General features: G+C 46.4%; 1 protein-coding gene across 3 annotated transcripts in view; it reads left to right on the top strand.

The window, feature by feature from the left end:
* Positions 1 to 18,584, top strand: part of GDPD5 (glycerophosphodiester phosphodiesterase domain containing 5) — a 175,526-nt gene that overhangs the window by 122,203 nt on the left and 34,739 nt on the right. For all 3 annotated transcript variants that reach the window (XM_083609922.1, XM_083609921.1, XM_083609923.1), the window contains exons 3-7: positions 171 to 274; positions 9,976 to 10,069; positions 10,505 to 10,564; positions 12,768 to 12,866; positions 15,894 to 15,987. In XM_083609922.1, coding sequence (XP_083466048.1) covers positions 171 to 274; positions 9,976 to 10,069; positions 10,505 to 10,564; positions 12,768 to 12,866; positions 15,894 to 15,987 — 451 coding nt within the window. The remainder of the gene's footprint in view (positions 1 to 170; positions 275 to 9,975; positions 10,070 to 10,504; positions 10,565 to 12,767; positions 12,867 to 15,893; positions 15,988 to 18,584) is intronic.

Here is an 18,584-nt window from a genome sequence, read left to right as displayed (position 1 = left end):
TATGTGCAATAAAACTGACTGACTGGCTGATATCAGTATAAATCAGCCCATGCAGATTTTATGCAAATACCTGCTCTCTTTTGTCTTTTTCCTTTTTTGGATGGCACCTAAACACCCTTTACTAGCCCAGCCAGCCTCCAGCATTTCTTCTCTTCTTTTTGCCTCCGCAGTGGGAGCGCCTCTGGTTCTTAATCCTCACCTTCTCTTTCTTCCTGACCCTGATCTGGTTTTACTTCTGGTGGGAAGCGCACAACGACTACAATGAGATCAACTGGTGAGTAGAGAAAGGGAGCATGTTTTACCTCTTACCTTTACGGGGGGAGGTTGGGAGCGGGACCCGGGCTCAGTGCGGGAAGAAGGTGCCCTGTGTGCAGAAAGCCCCAGGTTCATCTCCAGGTGATAACTGATGGGAGAGAGATTTCTCTTTCACAGAACCAAAGAATTGTAGCGTTGGAAGGAACCCCAGGGAGCATCTAGTCCACCCCCTTTTCCCCAAACTGGTTGTGTTACATTTTCATTCATTTGTGGAATTTATATCCCACCCTTCCTCTCCAGGGCAGCAAACAGATGTACCATTTAAAGCATGTACAAAGGAAACATTATTTTATTTTTTTTAAAAAAACACACACCAATTTCAATTAAAAACATCTAACACAAGTTACAGTTAAAACACCCTAAAGGTTAAAAAACATTCCTCCATCCAATGATTTTAGGGTTTCCTGGAAAAGGATTCCTCAGCCACTGAATGTCTGGATCCACAGAAACTTCCACCAGTTTCTCCTGGAGGTTAATAACCATAGACTCATAGAACTGTGGAGTCAAAAGGAACCACGAAGGTCATTTATTCCGACCCCCTGTAATGCAGGAATCTTTCGCCCAATGTGGGACACAAACCTATGGCCCTGAGGTTAAGAGTCTCATGTTCTACCGACCGACCTACAGGAGACCAGTGCACCTGCCTAGGGAGGGCATTCCCTAACTGGGGAACCACCACTAAAAAGGCCCTGTTACGGGATCAGCGTCAACTTGGCAGGCCCTGGCGGTGCCAACACCACCAAAAGACCTCACCTGTTGACCTGCTGGTTGTCTAATATATTTATTACATTTTCTGTTGTACAATTTAAAATCCTCATCTTACATCCTTAAGATATCAGTGAACTTCCCTTCTTCTCTTTCCGTGGTTCATTTTACATATCATAAATCCACGCATATCTTACCAAAACTATACTATTCAGTATTCCATTATCGCATCCATCAAGACTTTTTTTACACCGTTGAATTTATCTTAATGCTGCCAGCATTTCCAGATGTACACACTTATTCCCCATATATTCAATAAACTTTTTCCAGTCTTCTCTAAATGTACAGTGTGTGTGGGGGGGAGGGGGAGTATTTGATCCCCTGCTAAATTTGCTCGTTTGCACTCTGACGAAGAAATATCCAGTCCATTATTTTTAATGGTAGGTTTATTGTAGCTGTGAGAGACAGAATAACAACAGGAAAACCCCCAGAAACCCAGAAGACAAAAGTCAGAGATTGATGTGCATTATAAGGAGTGAAATAAGTATTTGATCCCCTTATCAACCAGCCAGATGTCAGGCTACCTGGTACAGTATGTTCTTCTTGTTCTCTTATTCTATATGTTAAGCCTGCGAGTTGCGCATATTCTGTCAACTTAAGTTGCCATTCTTCTTTAGTTGGGACCTCGCTAGTTTTCCATTTTGGGGCTAACAAAACACGGGCCGCAGTAGTAGCATGCATAAAGAACCATTTTTGACACCTGGGAATTCCAGTCTGAATTATCCTCAACAGAAAGGACTTTGGTGGGGTTTTTTTTGGGGGGGGGGAGTACTTTAAAACATTTTTTCCAATTTATTATGGGTCATTTCCCAGTATTCTTTTACCCTTTTACAAGTACGCCATATATGAAAGAATGTTCCTTCCGTCTCTTTGCATCTCCAGCACCTATCTGATTCAGTCTTATACGGTGGTACCTCATGTTACAGATGGGATCTGTTCTGTAGGCCCGTCTGTAACGTGAAAAGCCCGCTACTCGAAGCGCTGCGTCTGCGCAGGTGCACTGTGCGATTTGGCGCTTCTGCGCATGCGGCGAAACCCGGAAGTAACCCATTCCGAGTACTTCCAGGTTGCTGCGGGACGCAGGAAGAAAACACACAACCTGAAGCGGACGCAACCTGAGGTATGACTGTACATCTTAGCAAGCCTTTGTTGTTGTTGTTTAGTCGTTTAGTCGTGTCCGACTCTTCGTGACCCCTGGACCAGAGCACACCAGGCACTCCTGTCTTCCACTGCCTCCCGCAGTTTGGTCAGACTCAATCTGGTAGCTTCAAGAACACTGTCCAACCATCTCGTCCTCTGTCGTCCCCTTCTCCTTGTGCCCTCCATCTTTCCCAACATCAGGGTCTTTTCCAGGGAGTCTTCTCTTCTCATGAGGTGGCCAAAGTATTGGAGCCTCAGCTTCAGGATCTGTCCTTCCAGTGAGCACTCAGGGCTGATTTCCTTCAGAATGGATCAGTTTGATCTTCTTGCAGTCCATGGGACTCTCAAGAGTCTCCTCCAGCACCAGAATTAAAAAGCATCAATTCTTCAGCGATCAGCCTTCTTTATGGTCCAGCTCTCACTTCCATACATCACTACTGGGAAAACCATAGCTTTTACTATACAGACCTTTGTCGGCAAGGTGATGTCTCTGCTTTTCAAGATGCTGTCTAGGTTTGTCATTGCTTTTCTCCCAAGAAGCGGGCATCTTTTAATTTCGCGACTGCTGTCACCCTCTGCAGTGATCATGGAGCCGAAGAAAGTCAAATCTCTCACTGCCTCCATTTCTTCCCCTTCTATTTGCCAGGAGGTGATGGGCCCAGTGACCATGATCTTCGTTTTTTTGATGTTGAGCTTCAGACCATATTTTGCGCTCTCCTCTTTCACCCTCATTAAAAGGTTCTTTAATTCCTCCCCACTTTCTGCCATCAAGGTTGTGTCATCTGCATATCTGAGGTTGTTGATATTTCTTCCGGCAATCTTAATTCCGGCTTGGGATTCATCCAGTCCAGCCTTTCGCATGATGAATTCTGCATATAAGTTAAATAAGCAGGGAGACAGTATATAGCCTTGTCGTACTCCTTTCCTTAGCAAGCCTACTTGGAGTTAAATACCATCTGTGAATCATTTTGCTGGTTCGAGGTGAGAAGACAAGTAGGATGAGGGAAGATTTAGGTCAGGAGTTGGGGAAACAGTGCTGCATTCACCCTGATGGACCAGCTTTCGTTTCCATCAGGTTGTTGGCGTCTCTTTGGGCCAGCTGTAAACACAGCGGTTTAGAGACCAGCGCTCCCAATAGTATAATGATGCGAATGATCTTCTGTCAGGAGCCATTGATGTGAGATGGATCACATGGACTTTGGTCAGGAGCAAGTCAAGCTGTTGCCAATCCTCCCGGGGGATGTGTTGGTGTACGAGGGATATGCCTCGCAATCGGAAAGCATGTATTTGGTCCAGTTATCTGGCATTTCACCAAACAGAGCTTGTCGGTTCCCATGGGCATTTCGAGTGAGCTGCAGCCCCAACAAATCTGGAAAACAGAGTACATTTTTCATAATTTTATTTTTTGTTATGTGCAAATGGCTTGAGATACCTATGTGGTCCATAAATTACCACATAGCATATATTCAACATAAAAAGCAGCGACAATTTGTTCTTGACAAAGGACACCTGGACATATAAAAGGTAAAGGTAAAGGGACCCCAGACCGTTAAGTCCAGTTGCGGATGACTCTGGGGTTGTGGCGCTCATCTCGCTTTATTGGCCGAGGGAGCCGGCGTACAGCTTCCGGGTCATGTGGCCAGCATGACTAAGCCGCTTCTGGCGAACCAGAGCAGCGCACGGAAACGCCATTTACCTTCCCGCCGGAGCGGTACCTATTTATCTACTTGCACTTTGACGTGCTTTCAAACTGCTAGGTTGGCAGGAGCTGGGACCGAGCCACGGGAGCTTACTCCGTCGCAGGGATTCGAACTGCCAACCTTCTGATCGGCAAGCCTTAGGCTCTGTGGTTTCACCCACAGCGCCACCCGCGTCCCCGGCTGGACTTATAAAGGTCCCCATTACCTTCAGTAGCGTAGGGCCTCATCAAACCTAAATCCAGCCCTGCCCACCCCCTGCAACCCAGGAATCTTCCTTCTACAGAGATCCAGAACTTTGGTCCACTTAGCGCAGCGTTGTCTGTTTGCATCAGTGGCGCTCAAATTCCCCGTCCCCCAGGCCACCATTTCAGAATAAAAAAATTGCATGTTTAATCAGCGAAAAGTCATTGTGAACATGTGTCAAAGACTTTTTGCATAAAAAAAAGAAAATGAAACTTCGACATCTGGATTTGAGGACTCAAGATCTTTTGTAAATTATGTTTCTAAAGGAACTTTTGTTATTGCCAAATGCCAATGTGTTTGCATTATTAAGTAATGGATAAAAAATCATTTTAAGATTGAGCTTGATAATCATTTCACTATTAATATACTTCTTTATTGTACAGTGGTACCTTGGGTTAAGTACTTAATTCGTTCCGGAGGTCCGTTCTTAACCTGAAACTGTTCTTAACCTGAAGCACCACTTTTGCTAATGGGGCCTCCTGCTGCCGCTGCGCCGCCAGAGCACGATTTCTGTTCTCATCCTGAAGCAAAGTTCTTAACCTGAAGCACTATTTCTGGGTTAGCAGAGTCTGTAACCTGATGCGTATGTAACCTGAAGCATATGTAACCCGAGGTACCACTGTATTTCAGTTCAACAATTACTTTGATAAAATACATATTTTGCTATGTGCAAATGGCTTGAGATACCTATTAGGTCCATAAATTGCCTTGTAGCATATATTCAACACACACAAAAAAAGGGACAATTGTTGTTGACAAAGGGCAGCTGGACATATAAAGGGCTCCATTACCTTCAGTATCTTAGGGCCTCATCAAACCTAAATCCGGCCCTGGGCATCTTGCATAGGATCTGACATCCTGTGTTGTTTTTTTAATAGCTTGCGTCGCGCCTGCTTCTGCCAAATTCTTTAAGGAAGTATTCTTAGTGGCTGGCTCTCGACTGTGGAATTTCCTTTCCTGAGCTCTTTCCAGGATCCAGAACTGACTGCTGTAATCCCGCTTCAGGGAACCTCTCTGTTCTGGGGCTTCTGCCAATATGACTTTGGTTTACTGTGGGAGACCCTTTTTCTTCCCCAGCCGAGACCCTCACTGTGTCTTGGCCAGCCTGGGATGCGAAGAGGGAAGGGCTGCATTCCATTAATGGGTGTGGCGAGTGCAGAACGGACCACCGTGCAGTACGTGCAAGACATGCGTTGTCAGACGCTTTTAATCATTTTCAAATGTTCAAAACATGTTTTTATTCTTATTTTTAATTGCTCCGTTTTCTCACCGAGGTGCTTTTCGACCTGGGCTTCTTTTTAGAAGGAAAGAAGGGAGATACATGCAAATAATGAAAACATGTAATAATGGCATTTTTAAGCAGATGGCACTTCCGTCATGGAAGCTTGAGCTGAGATTCCTGCATTGGAGGGGGTTGGACTAGATGACCCCTGGGTCCCTTCCAGCTCTTGGAGTCTATGATTGTATTATTCAAATCAATCAATAAAAATATGTACAAATTGGAGAAATCGAGAGAGATATAGCCGCACTGGCAGCATATCTCTTCTTTCTCGTATCCAAAAATGCAAGAAGGGCTTTTACACTTGTGCCTTCGCCGGTCCTGGAAGGAGCCTTTTAAAAAGTCCCATACGCTCAGAGACTTTGCGCCTGTTCATTGGGGGAGATAGGAAGCCCAGAGCACTTGTTCTTTAGCTGTCCCTTTTATGAAGAGGCGCGTAGTGAGACCATTGATCCCCTGCTGGTGAGGCTCGCTGGCCTCCCGGAAAAGCAAAAACTTGACCTTTTCCTGTTAGGCAAAGATCATAAGACGACCTGGGTGGTCGCCAGATTCTGTGTACAGATCTTTAGGTGCAGACCATCCCCCAACCCAAACTAGTTTGTTAAGAAAATCCCCAAACTTGGTTCCATAGGTGACTCTGCGTCATCTCTCTGCAGTAGCTTATCTTAAAGTTTAAGTGTCTATACACTTTTCGCATTTATAAATTTTAAATTTATTGTTGTACATTGTTTGAAATGTTTGTTGCCCTTCTGGGATTGTACCCCCAAGTGTGTTTTATAAGCTGGTCTCTGACCATAATAAAGTATCTATCTATCTATCATCTATCATCTATCTATCATCTATCTATCATCTATCTATCATCTATCTATCTATCTATCTATCTATCTATCTATCTATCATCTATCTATCTAAAAATATGTAATATACTCATATGTTTCCACACACACACACACACACACACACACACACACAGTGCACCGTTAAACTATGGAACTCCCTGCCACAGGGTCCACTGATGGCCACCAACCTAGATGGCTTTAAAAGAGAATTGTAACTGATCTGTAGAAAGTACTCTATGACTTGGGGTTGGATGCTTCAGCCCAAGATTCCAGCATTGCAGGGGGTTGGACTAGATGACCCTCGGGTCCCTTCCAATGCTAGGATTCTGTGAAAACAGGAACATACGTACCATTGTTAACTATGGAAATCCTTTAATAACAACACCTTTGGAGTATTGGAGCCTCAGCTTCAGGATCTGTCCTTCCAGTGAGCACTCAGGGCTGATTTCCTTCAGAATGGATCGGTTTGATCTTCTTGCAGTCCATGGGACTCTCAAGAGTCTCCTCCAACACCATAATTCAAAAGCATCAATTCTTCGGCAATCAGCCTTCTTTATGGTCCAGCTCTCACTTCCATACATCACTACTGGGAAAACCATAGCTTGAACTATATGGACCTTTGTTGGCAAGGTGATGTCTCTGCTTTTTAAGATGCTGTCTAGGTTTGTCATTGCTTTTCTCCCAAGAAGCAGGCGTCTTTTAATTTCGTGACTGCTGTCACCATCTGCAGTGATCATGGAGCCCAAGAAAGTCAAATCTAACTGCCTCCATTTCTTCCCCTCCTGAATTAACTTTCCCCAACTTGCTCTTCAGTGCTTCAATTTGATCCTTGCACAGAGGCTCACTGAGGTCTCCTCTCTCTCTTTAATTAACTTTGGGTTTAGTGAGCTTTATTAGGAAGTGTGTCTCTATTTAAATGCAAATTTTGACATTTTTGTCTGGGATGGGATGGAGTCAGCGCTTGTGGCAGCGATTTATGGGGACAGCTCTTGGGGGTGTCGCTGTCAGATCAGTGTGGTTCTCAAACTTTTTTGTAATCAGGGCCACACTTTGAGAATTAAAAATTGCCCTGTGCCACACACTGAATTTCTTATTGATAAGGAATACGTTGGAAAACAGCAAGGTCTCTGAGCAGTGCTTCATTTACAACACAGAACACAGCAACTTTATGATACGAGAGCCAGTGTGGCGTAATGGTTTAGAGCAGTGTTCCCCAACCTTGGGCCTCCAGCTGTTTTTGGACTACAACTCCCATCATCCCTCACTAGCAAGACCAGTCGTCAAGGATGATGGGAATTGTAGTCCAAAAACAGCTGGAGGCCCAAGGTTGGGGAACACTGGTTTAGAGTGTCTGACTAGGACCTGGGAGAGAAGGGTTTGAATCCCCACTCAGCCACAAAGCAAATCTTGGGCCAGTGGGCATCTCTTAGCATCCTCATCTACCCAGAGCCAGATTTACGTACAGTGGTACCTCGGGTTACATACGCTTCAGGTTACAGACTCTGCCAACCCAGAAATATTACCTCTGGTTAAGAACTTTGCTTCAGGATGAGAACAGAAATTGTGCTCCGGCAGCACAGCGGCAGCAGGAGGCCCCATTAGCTAAAGTGGTGCTTCAGGTTAAGAACAGACCTCCAGAACGAATTAAGTATTTAACCCGAGGTATCACTGTATAAGCTAAACAAGCTATAGCTTAGGGCCCCACTCTCTTGGGCGCCCCCAAAAAATTAAAGGAAAAAAAACCTGGATATACATTTCCAAAATATAAGATAGAAAACAAATAAAATAAAACCTACATACAGCAACAGTGTTTTGTGTTGTGTAGGCTCCTATGATGTAAGTCATGGGCCCCGCCTGATAGCCAGCTCCCTAAAATATCACTGGTTTGCTCATTTCTATATATAGGGTGCCTACATTCTGCATGTGCAAATGGCTTGAGATACCTATTAGGTCCATAAATTGCCATATAGCAGGGGTCAGCAAGCTTTTTCAGCCATGGGCCGGTCCACCGTCCCTCAGACCTTGTGGGGGACCGGACTATATTTTGAAAAAAAATATGAATGAATTCCTGTGCCCCACAAATAACCCAGAGATGCATTTTAAATAAAAGGACACATTCTACTCATGTAAAAACATTCTGATTCCCAGACCGTCCGCGGGCCGGATTGAGAAGGCGATTGGGCCACATCCTTAGTTTGCCTACCCCTGCCATATAGCATATTGTTGTTGTTGTTTAGTCGTTTAGTCGTGTCCGACTCTTCGTGACCCCCCTGGACCAGAGCACGCCAGACACTTGTCTTCCACTGCCCCCCGCAGTTTGGTCAAACTCATGCTGGTAGCTTCGAGAACACTGTCCCACCATCTCGTCCTCTGTCGTCCCCTTCTCCTTGTGCCCTCCATCTTTCCCAACATCAGGGTCTTTTCCAGGGAGTCTTCTCTTCTCATGAGGTGGCCAAAGTCTTGGAGCCTCAGCTTCAGGATCTGTCCTTCCAGTGAGCACTCAGGGCTGATTTCCTTCAGAATGGATAGGTTTGATCTTCTTGCAGTCCATGGGACTCTCAAGAGTCTCCTCCAGCACCATCATTCAAAAGCATCAATTCTTCGGCAATCAGCCGAATATATGTATATTCAACACAAAAAACAGCAACAATTTGTTGTTGACAAAGGACAGCTGGACATACAAAAAGTCCCGTTACCTTCAGTAGCTTAGGGCCTCGTCAAACCTAAATCTGGCCCTGGACCTACCTCACAAGGTTGTTGTGAGGATGAAATGGGGAGGAGGAGAACCCATTTCCCTTGGGAGGTAAAGGTAGCTTATAAATGTACTAAATAAATAAACCACAGAATCAGACCATGTCCAAAAGGACCTGCAGGTTGGTGGTTGTGCATCAATTGGACGCTCACAAAATAGTCGCCACCTGTATTGATTACAGTGGTGCCCCGCAAGACGAACGCCTCGCAAGACGAAAAACCCGCTAGACGAAAGGGTTTTCCGTTTTGGAGGCGCTTCGCAAAACGAATTTCCCTATTGGCTTCCTTCACAAGACGAAAGCCCATAGGGAAATCTCCAGGACAGCGGGGAAGCGCAGCGCGTCTTCCCCACTGTCCTCGGACCTCCTCCAAAGGCTGGCGGTGGGGCGGAGAGACCTCCTCCCGCCGCCAGCCTTCGGAAGGCTCCTCCAAAGGCTGGCGGTGGGGCGGAGAGACCTTCTCCCCGCGCCAGCCTTCGGATGGCTGTCCTGAAGACTTGCGGTGGGAGGAGGGTTTTCCTTCCCACCGCCAACATTCAGAATGCTGTTCTGAATGTTGGCGGTGGGGAGGAAAAAACCCTCCTCCCACCGCAAGCCCCGGGAACAGAGGAGAAGCGCTGCGCCCCTTCCCCTCTGTTCCCGTACCTGTCCTGAAGGCTTGCGGTGGGGAGAAAAGCCCTTCTCCGCACCGCCAGCCTGGCAAGCGGTCTCCATAGGAACGCATTAATTGATTTTCAATGCATTCCTATGGGAAACCGTGCTTCGCAAGACGAAAAACTCGCAAGAAGAAAAAACTTGCGGAACGAATTAATTTCGTCTTGCGAGGCACCACTGTACCCTCGAATCTTCCTGCCACAACAGTGTGATACTTTACAGAGCATCAGTGATATCCATTGTGCCTGCCTCTGATCATCCTTCTCTCCTTCTGTCTTTTGATCCTTCAGGTTTTTATATAATAGAATGGGATACTGGAGTGATTGGTCTGTTCCAATCCTTGTTTCAACGGCAGCTGGTTTCACGTACATCACAGCGTTATTGGTAAGTTTTCTTTTTTAAAATTTTTATTTATACTTTCCAAATTTATACATTTCACCGATTTTACAGTCATTTTGACATTTATAAAGCTTGATTTCCTTCCCTCTCTTTCTGCGGTTCCTTCAATTTATTTTTTAATATCTTCTGCATATGCCAATTAACTTAATTTGCTCATTTATTCGTCTTCTTTAAATATGTGCTTTTGTGAAACAGCAGGTTGTTACAATAATCCTGCCAGTGTTTTTTTATCTGTTTACAATTTATCTGTACATATTCAATAAGAAATCAAGATAAACTTTTTATAAACAACTTTTTTTAAAAGTTTGAGAACCTCTGGCAAGACTGACCAATTGCCTTGACTTGGTGGAAGGAAGTTTCCTGGATTCCTAATCAGGTTTTTTTCCCTCTCTCTCCTTCCCAACTTGGTTTCCCTTTCAGATTTTAGCACTATGTCACATAGCAGTAGGACAGCAAATGAACCTACACTGGATCCACAAGGTAGGGCACCTTTCGATATACAGTGCTGTGGGGGGGGGGGAAATTGGGTTGGCTTTTGCAGCCCAATTCTCCAGTGTCCCCTAAATCCGTTGATTGGTTGGAAAAAAATTAGTGGAAGCAGGAACCAGTAGAAGGAAAGAAAGGCAGATCTTCAATTGAATGGCAAGACCCCAAGCCCGCCCCATCTCTAGATAATGAAACACACGGACACCAATATTTGGGGTTAATGGGATAAATTTATTGGCTACAGATGTGAGCGGTATTGGCTTAGGCGCTGGAACTGAACCGACTACCGTATTTTTCGCTCTATAAGACGCACCCAACCATAAAATGCATCTAGTTTTTAGGGGAGGAAAACAAGAAATAAGAAGCCTCCTGAGCGAAGAGGGAGTGCTCCTCCCTCTTCGCTCAGGAGGCCTTGCGGGGCTATCCCTGAAGCCAGGAGAGCAAGCGGGATTGGTGTGCATCGATCCCTCTTGCCCTCCTGGCTTCAGTGAAAGCAAGCCTACTGGTTTTCCTCCCACCTCCCACAAGAGCCGCACGCTCTTTAAAGGGAGCGCGGCTCTTGGGGGCTTTTCTGGGAGGTGGGGGAAGGGACAGAGCCGTGCGCTCTGTCCCTTCCCCCACCTCCCGCAAAAGCCAGGGATAGCCGCATGAAGCCTCCGCAGGGCAGCGCGATGAAGGCTGCCCGCTGCCCTGCGGAGGCTTTGCACGGCTAAGCCAGAAGCTAGAACAGCGAGAGGGAGTGCTGCGCAGCGCTTTCTCTAGCTGTTCTGGCTTCTGGGATAGCCCGCGAAGCCTGCATTCGCTCCTCAGGATTTTTGCATTGGGTCACCCCAAATTCACCATCAGATCACATAGCATGTCCATGGCTACAGCCTGCACCAAAAAAAATCTTGCACCCACTGTTTCATGGGGCCACAATGGCGCAAAAACATGGTTACCAAGCATGGATCCACATGGATCCTCAGGATTTTTGCACTGGACTACCCCAAACTCACTGTTAAATCGCATATCATGCCTGTGGCCACAGCATGAACCACAAAAATAATACATCCACTGTTTCGTTCGGAATATATATTTTTTCCTTGTTTTCCTCCTCTAAAAAGTAGGTGCGTCTTATGGTCACGTGTGTCTTATGGAGCGAAAAATACCGTACTCTGGTGGGCCTCTGTTGTTTTCTCCTACCGATAGGGAACCCACTTAAGGACTCTATACGGGCTCCGCAATACCCCATAAGGGAAAGGGAGCAGTTTTTCTTACAACAGCTGTGAGAGTTGCTGTGTTGGAGCGTGTGGCGTGGCTTAAAAGTGCTCCGTGACTCTTACGTTGAAGAAAGTTGGGTGGGCAGCACTCGGCAAACCCACAGTCACTTTTTCGCACTGATCCTGTTAGTTTGACAGGAGAAATTTGAATCCTACAAAGCCTTCTGCTGCCTTCGGTCTTCCTTTGTCCCTACGCCGCCCTGGCCCGGTCTGGCTCATTCTTTGTTGCTTCCGATTCATGCCTCTCCGAATGAAACCGCGTTGCCTTCACAACAGGAACCCGGGTCGCAGCAGTAGATGAGATAAAGGAACAGCCCGGCTATTGCTGCCTTTTAGTCTTATGAGTGATTTTTTTTGGGGGGGGAGGCAGCAGGAGAGAGATTCTCCAGTACTTTTGCTGCGCTTTCGCCCTTCCAGCGATTGCAATCTACGGCGAAGTGAATCTCATTACATTACGCCCGTCACAGTGAAATGTGTTATTAGTGCTTTGCTATTCAAGCTCCTTTTGAGACCCTCTACATCGGTCAGTTCCGGGGATTAATCTAAATCCCATTTTTAAGAAAAGAGAAGGGGAGAGACAATCGCATCAGCCTGTTTCCCCTCCTCTGCCCGCAACGAAGAAAAACCCAGCGAAATGGAGCGCTTTCCGCTTCAAATTTATCCCTGGTTCTTGAAAAAGGATTATGTCTCTGCTCGCTTAGTTAGAACTATTTGTAGAGCTGGAAGGGACCTGAGGGTCATCCAGCCCAACCCCTCAGTTTAAAGCTACGGTTTAATTGTCAAAAGCAGGTGTTTGTGAAGTTGAGGGCAGGCTGGCCTTCCACACTGGCTCGACTCCTTTCTCGGATACAAAGAGTGCCTGAGCTTTGATTAGAGCTTTCTCGCAGCACCAGAGGGAAGAAATACAATAAAATCTCTGGCCTTTTCTTGCGTTGCAGATTGGGTTGATAACCACCTTGATAACGACCGTTGTCACCATGTGCTCTATAGCCCAGCTATGGGATGATGAGTGGAGCATGGTCGCCATATCCTTGCAGGTAAGTGTCACGGCAGAAGGCAGGGGCCAAGCACGGCTCTTCTGCCCTCCCTAAATAGCCCTCTGGATCAGGGCCAGATTTAGGTTTGATGAGGCCCTAAGCTACTGGAGGTAATGGGGCCCTTTATATGTCCAGCCGTCCTTTGTCAGCAACAAATGGTCACTGTTTTTTTGTGTTGAATATATGCTAATATGGCAATTTGTGGACCTAATAGGTATCTAAAGCCATTTGCACATAACAAAATACATATTTTATCAAAGTAATTGTTGAACTGAAATATAACTAATAAGAAGTATATTAATAGTGAAATACAATTAAGAAGAGGTATATTAATAGTGAAATAATTATTAAGCTCTACCTCAAAATGACTTTTTATTTTTAACAAACTTAATAATGCAAACACATTGGCATTTGGCAATAACGAAAGTTCCTTTAGAAACACAATTTACAAAGACTCATAATCTAGTCTCTAGAAACTTGCTATAACATGAAATAATAATAGGTGTAAATATAGGATGCAAACTACATTATAAATAGCAGAATGTAGGCACCCTGTATATAGAAAGGAGCAAACCAGTGATATTTTAGGGAGCAGGATAGCAGGCAGGGCCCATGACTAACATCCTAGGAGCCTACACAACACAAAACACTCTTGCTGTATGTAGGTTTTATTTTATTTGTTTTTTATCTTATATTTTGGAAATGTACATCCAGTTTGTTTTTCCCTTTATTTTTTTGGGGGCCCCCAAGAGAGTGGGGCCCTGCTCTATAGCTTGTTTAGCTTATGCAGTCATACCTCGGGTTACAGACCCTTCAGGTTGCATTTTTTGTTGGGTTGCGGACTGCCAAAACCTGGAAGTACCAGAATGGGTTACTTCTGGGTTTCGGAGGTCGCGCATGCGCAGAAGACTAAATCACGCTTTGTACATGCGCAGAAGCACCGAATCGCTACCCGCGCATGCGCAGATGCGCCTCTGCAGTTTGCGAACACTGTGGGTTGCGAATGTGCATCCCACACGGATCATGTTTGCAACCCGAGCATCCACTGTATGTAAATCCGGCACTGCTCCGGACTTTCCTGCGCCACGGCCTTTTTTGGTGCCGCTCTGTGCACCAGTGCGTTGGCCTGGCCAGAGACGTGTCCTTGAGCTGTGAAATGGCCTCATAGAATCGTAGAGTTGAAAGGGAACCCGATGGGTCATCTAAAGCAACCCCAGCCTGATTGGACGAAGGCAGACTTAGAGCAACAGATCCTGCAGAGACGTCGAATCAAAATTAGAAGGGATTTTGGAGGCCAGCTCCCTGATCATTGAAGGTTTCAGTTGCAGCAGCCCAGGCAAATAGCCTCCAAGCATCTGCTGAAATTCCCCCACTGTTTGACAGCCAACCGCCTCCTGTGGCAGGCTGGTCCCTAGTTTCTATTGAAATCTGCTTCCTTGTCGTTTTTCAACACTTTTCATTTTGTGGAAGCCGGTTCTGCTGCACCTTCTGCTTCAGATTCTTGAAGGAAGGCCTCCTCAGTTCCCAGGCGTTAATAATAATAATAATAATAATAATAATAATAATAATAATAATATATTATTTATACCCCGCCCATCTGGCTGGGTTTCCCCAGCCACTCTGGGCGGCTTCCAACTAAATATTAAAAACAATACATCACCAGACATAAAAAACTTCCCTAAACAGGGCCGCCTTAAGTTGTCTTTTAAAAGTAAAATAGTTGTTTATTGCCTTGACATCTGCTGGGAGGGTGTTCCACAGGGCGGGTGCCACTACTGGGAAGGCCCTCTGCCTGGTTCCCTGTAGCCTCACTTCTCGCAGCGAGGGAACCGCCAGAAGGCCCTCGGAGCTGGATCTCAGTGTCCGGGCTGAATGATGGGGGTGGAGACGCTCCTTCAGGTATACTGGACCGAGGCCGTTTAGGGCTTTAAAGGTCAACACGAACACTTTGAATTGTGCCCGGAAACGTATTGGGAGCCAATATAGTTCTCTCAGGACTGGTGTTATATGATCTCAGTGGCCGCTCCCAATCACCAGTCTGGCTGCCGCATTCTGGATTAGTTGTAGCTACCGAGTCACCTTCAAAGGTAGCCCCACAGAGAGCGCATTGCAGTAGTCAAAGCGGGAGATAATCAGAGCATGCACCACTCTGGTGAGAATGTCTGGGGGCAAGGAGGGTCTCATCCTGTGTACCAGATGGAGCTGCTAGACAGCTGCCCTGGACACAGAATTGACCTGCGCCTCCATGGACAGCTGTGAGTCCAAAATGACTCCCAGGCTGCGCACCTGGTCCTTCAGGGGCACAGTTACCCCATTTAGGACCAGGGAGTCCCCCACACTTGCCCGCCCCCTGTCCCCCCAAAACAGTACTTCTGGCTTGTCAGGATTCAACCTCAATCTGTTAACCGCCATCCATGAATGATCTATTTGAGGTTTCCCCAAGTGTTTAGGCTCTCCAACTGTTTAGGACTACAACTCCCATCATCAGCTCCTCCCAATGGGAGTCACAGTCCAAAGCAGCTGGTTAGAGGAGCCTCAACTGATTAGATGGCTTTTTGTGACACTCCTGCGGTTGAGCAACAGGGACCCTTTACATACAGCTGCATTGTATGTAGCTGGAAGGGACCCCTGGGGTCATCTAGTCCAACCCGCTTCAGTGCAGGAACAGCAGCTAAATTGCATTATGATTCCTGCCAGGCTCTTTCTCCTGCTTTCATTGGCTATATAGCAGGGATGTCCAACAGGTCGATTGGTATCTGCTGGTAGATCCCTGCAAGGTTTTGGTAGTGAGTGACCTTACCCCTTTAACCCCCCCCCAAAAAAAACCCTTTAAAAATGGGGCATTTCTCTTTCCTAAAAAAAGCTCAACATCTTTGAGCTGAACCCCTAAAAAACGGGGGGTAGATCACTAGATCCCTGCCAGTTTTTAATTCTGAAAGTAGATTGCAGTCTCTTGAGAGTTGGCCACCCCTACTATATAGTCAACGTATTTGCGTACTTCACTGTTCCCTGCTCTCTTTTCCCTAGGCAACAGCGCCTTTTCTGCACATAGGAGCCCTTGCGGCTGTCACCGCCCTGTCTTGGCTAGTGTCTGGGCAGTTTGCAAGAGCCGAAAGAGCCAGTGAGTAGTTGTTTGTTTCTTTCTCGTCGCGGAGGGCAAGATTTGTGTGTCATCGCTGTGTGTTGTGTGGAGGGGGCTGTGCCCAGGGGTTGAACCCTGGTTGGCGAATCCTGGTTAAAGCTAACCATGGTTTACTGCTCTCCTTCCTGCAGACATGAACTTCACCATGGTTAGCATTGAGGGATGAGGTGGGGCTTAACTTGGGGGTTGAATCCTGGTTGGTGGATCCTGGTTAAAGCTAACCATGGTTTACTGTTCTCCTTCTCAGGCATTAACTTCACCATGGTTAGCATTAAGACGGGATGGGGTGGGGCTTAACTTGGGGCTTGAACCCTGGTTGGTGGATCCTGGTTAAAGCTAACCATGGTTTACTGTTCTCCTTCTCAGGCATTAACTTCACCATGGTTAGCATTAAGATGGAATGGGGTGGGGCTTAACTTGGGGCTTTAATCCTGGTTGATGAACCCTGCTTAAAGCTAACCACAGTTTACTGTTCTCCTTCCTGCAGGCATGAACTTCACCATGGTTAGCATTAAGACGGGATGGGGTGGGGCTTAACTTGGGGCTTGAACCCTGGTTGGCAGATCCTGGTTAAAGCTAACCATAGTTCATAGTGCTCCTTATTGCGGAAGTGGCTACACCGTGGTTAGCGCTGAGTCAGAATGGGAGAATTTGCATTTGTGGAGGGAAGGAAAGTCTGGGAGCCTGCAGCTTGCACCCAGCTGGCTAGCAATTGTGGTTTGATAGGAGAATGCAAAGCGCAATCCCAGGTCGGAACATGACATGACCTGCTCACACAGAGATTAGAGCAAAGTGGGAGTACCCAGACTGTGTGCATTGGCATGTTGCATAAGCCAAGTTTTATGGCTTAGTGCAAACATGACCTTCTTCTTTATTTTATCATAGCTTTCCCTCTATTGCTGTAAAGCTAAATTCAGTGCTTTTGTAAGACAAACACAGACCTGAATGGTCAAAATACCGCTCAGCAGGTGGAGTCTTTGCATGGCATGGCTCCCTAGCACACCTGTACACCTGTATTTACCTGTGTGTTTAGGGATGAGAATTGTCTGCCTTCCACTCAGACAGTGCTCCCCCCCCCGCAAAATGTTTAGGGGTACTCTCATTCTGACTAAATAAAATCACCATTTTATAGTTCAAATTGGGGAAAATAAATACAGTGGAGGGACGCGGGTGGCACTGTGGGTTAAACCACAGAGCCTAGTACTTGCTGATCAGAAGGTCGGTGGTTCGAATCCCTGCAACGGGGTGAGCTCCCGTTGCTCGGTCCCTGCTCCTGCCAACCTAGCAGTTCAAAAGCATGTCAAAGTGCAAGTAGATAAATAGGTACCACTCCAGCGGGAAGGTAAACGGCGTTTCCGTGCGCTGCTCTGGTTCGCCAGAAGCAGCTTAGTCATGCTGGTCACATGACCCGGAAGCTGTACGCCGGCTCCCTTGGACAATAAAGCGAGATAAGCACCGCAACCCCAGAGTCGGCCACGACTGGACTTAACGGTCAGGGGTCTCTTTACCTAATACAGTAAATGGACAAAAGTACAAAGATTCACAAAATGTTTAGGGGTATGCGTACCCCTGTGTCCCACCCCCCCAGAAAAAAAGCCCCACTCAGAGATCTGACTTCTAAAGGTCCTGGCGAGGAGGGAGGCTGAACCTTGGAGAAGGAATTAATGATTTTCAACAAGTCAATTCCCTAAATAGGCTGCGTGGATGATACTATTCTGAGAGAATGAGAGAGAGAGTGATTTGATTGATTCTATTCCTATGCTGCTTTTCATTCAAATGCATCTCAAAGTAGCTTACAAACAATAAATAACACTAACAGAACAGAACATCAGAAATCCCAGAACAGATAGCTCAGTTAGGAGAGCATAGCTCAACATCAAAAAAACGAAGATCATGGCCACTGGGCCCATCACCTCCTGGCAAATAGAAGGGGAAGAAATGGAGGCAGTGAGAGATTTTACTTTCTTGGGCTCCATGATGACTGCAGATGGTGACAGCAGTCACAAAATTAAAAGACGCCTGCTTCTTGGGAGAAAAGCAATGACAAACCTAGACAGCATCTTAAAAAGCAGAGACATCACCTTGCCAACAAAGGCCCGTATAGTTTAGCCAGTAGTGATGTATGGAAGTGAGAGCTGGATCATCAAGAAGGCTGATTGCCGAAGAATGGATGCTTTTGAATTATGGTGCTGGAGGAGACTCTTGAGAATCCCATTGACTGCAAGAAGATCAAACCCATCCATTCTGAAGGAAATCAGCCCTGAGTGCTCACGGGAAGGACAGATCCTGAAGCTGAGGCTCCAATACTTTGGCCACCTCATGAGAAGAGAAGACTCCCTGGAAAAGACCCTGATGTTGGGAAAGATGGAGGGCACAAGGAGAAGGGGACGGCAGAGGACGAGGTGGTTGGACAGTGTTCTGAAGCTACCAGCATGAGTTTGACCAAACTGTGGGAGGCAGTGGAAGACAGGAGTGCCTGGCGTGCTCTGGTCCAGGGGTCACGAAGAGTCGGACACAACTAAACAACTAAACAACAACAACAACAACAACAACAACAACAACAACAACAACAAGAC

This window comes from Podarcis filfolensis, assembly GCF_964270895.1.
Source record: "Podarcis filfolensis genome assembly, chromosome: 4".
Classification (NCBI taxonomy): domain Eukaryota; kingdom Metazoa; phylum Chordata; class Lepidosauria; order Squamata; family Lacertidae; genus Podarcis; species Podarcis filfolensis.
The sequence above is the reverse complement of the archived record's forward strand: the minus strand, read 5'-3'. Positions and strand labels throughout refer to the sequence as shown.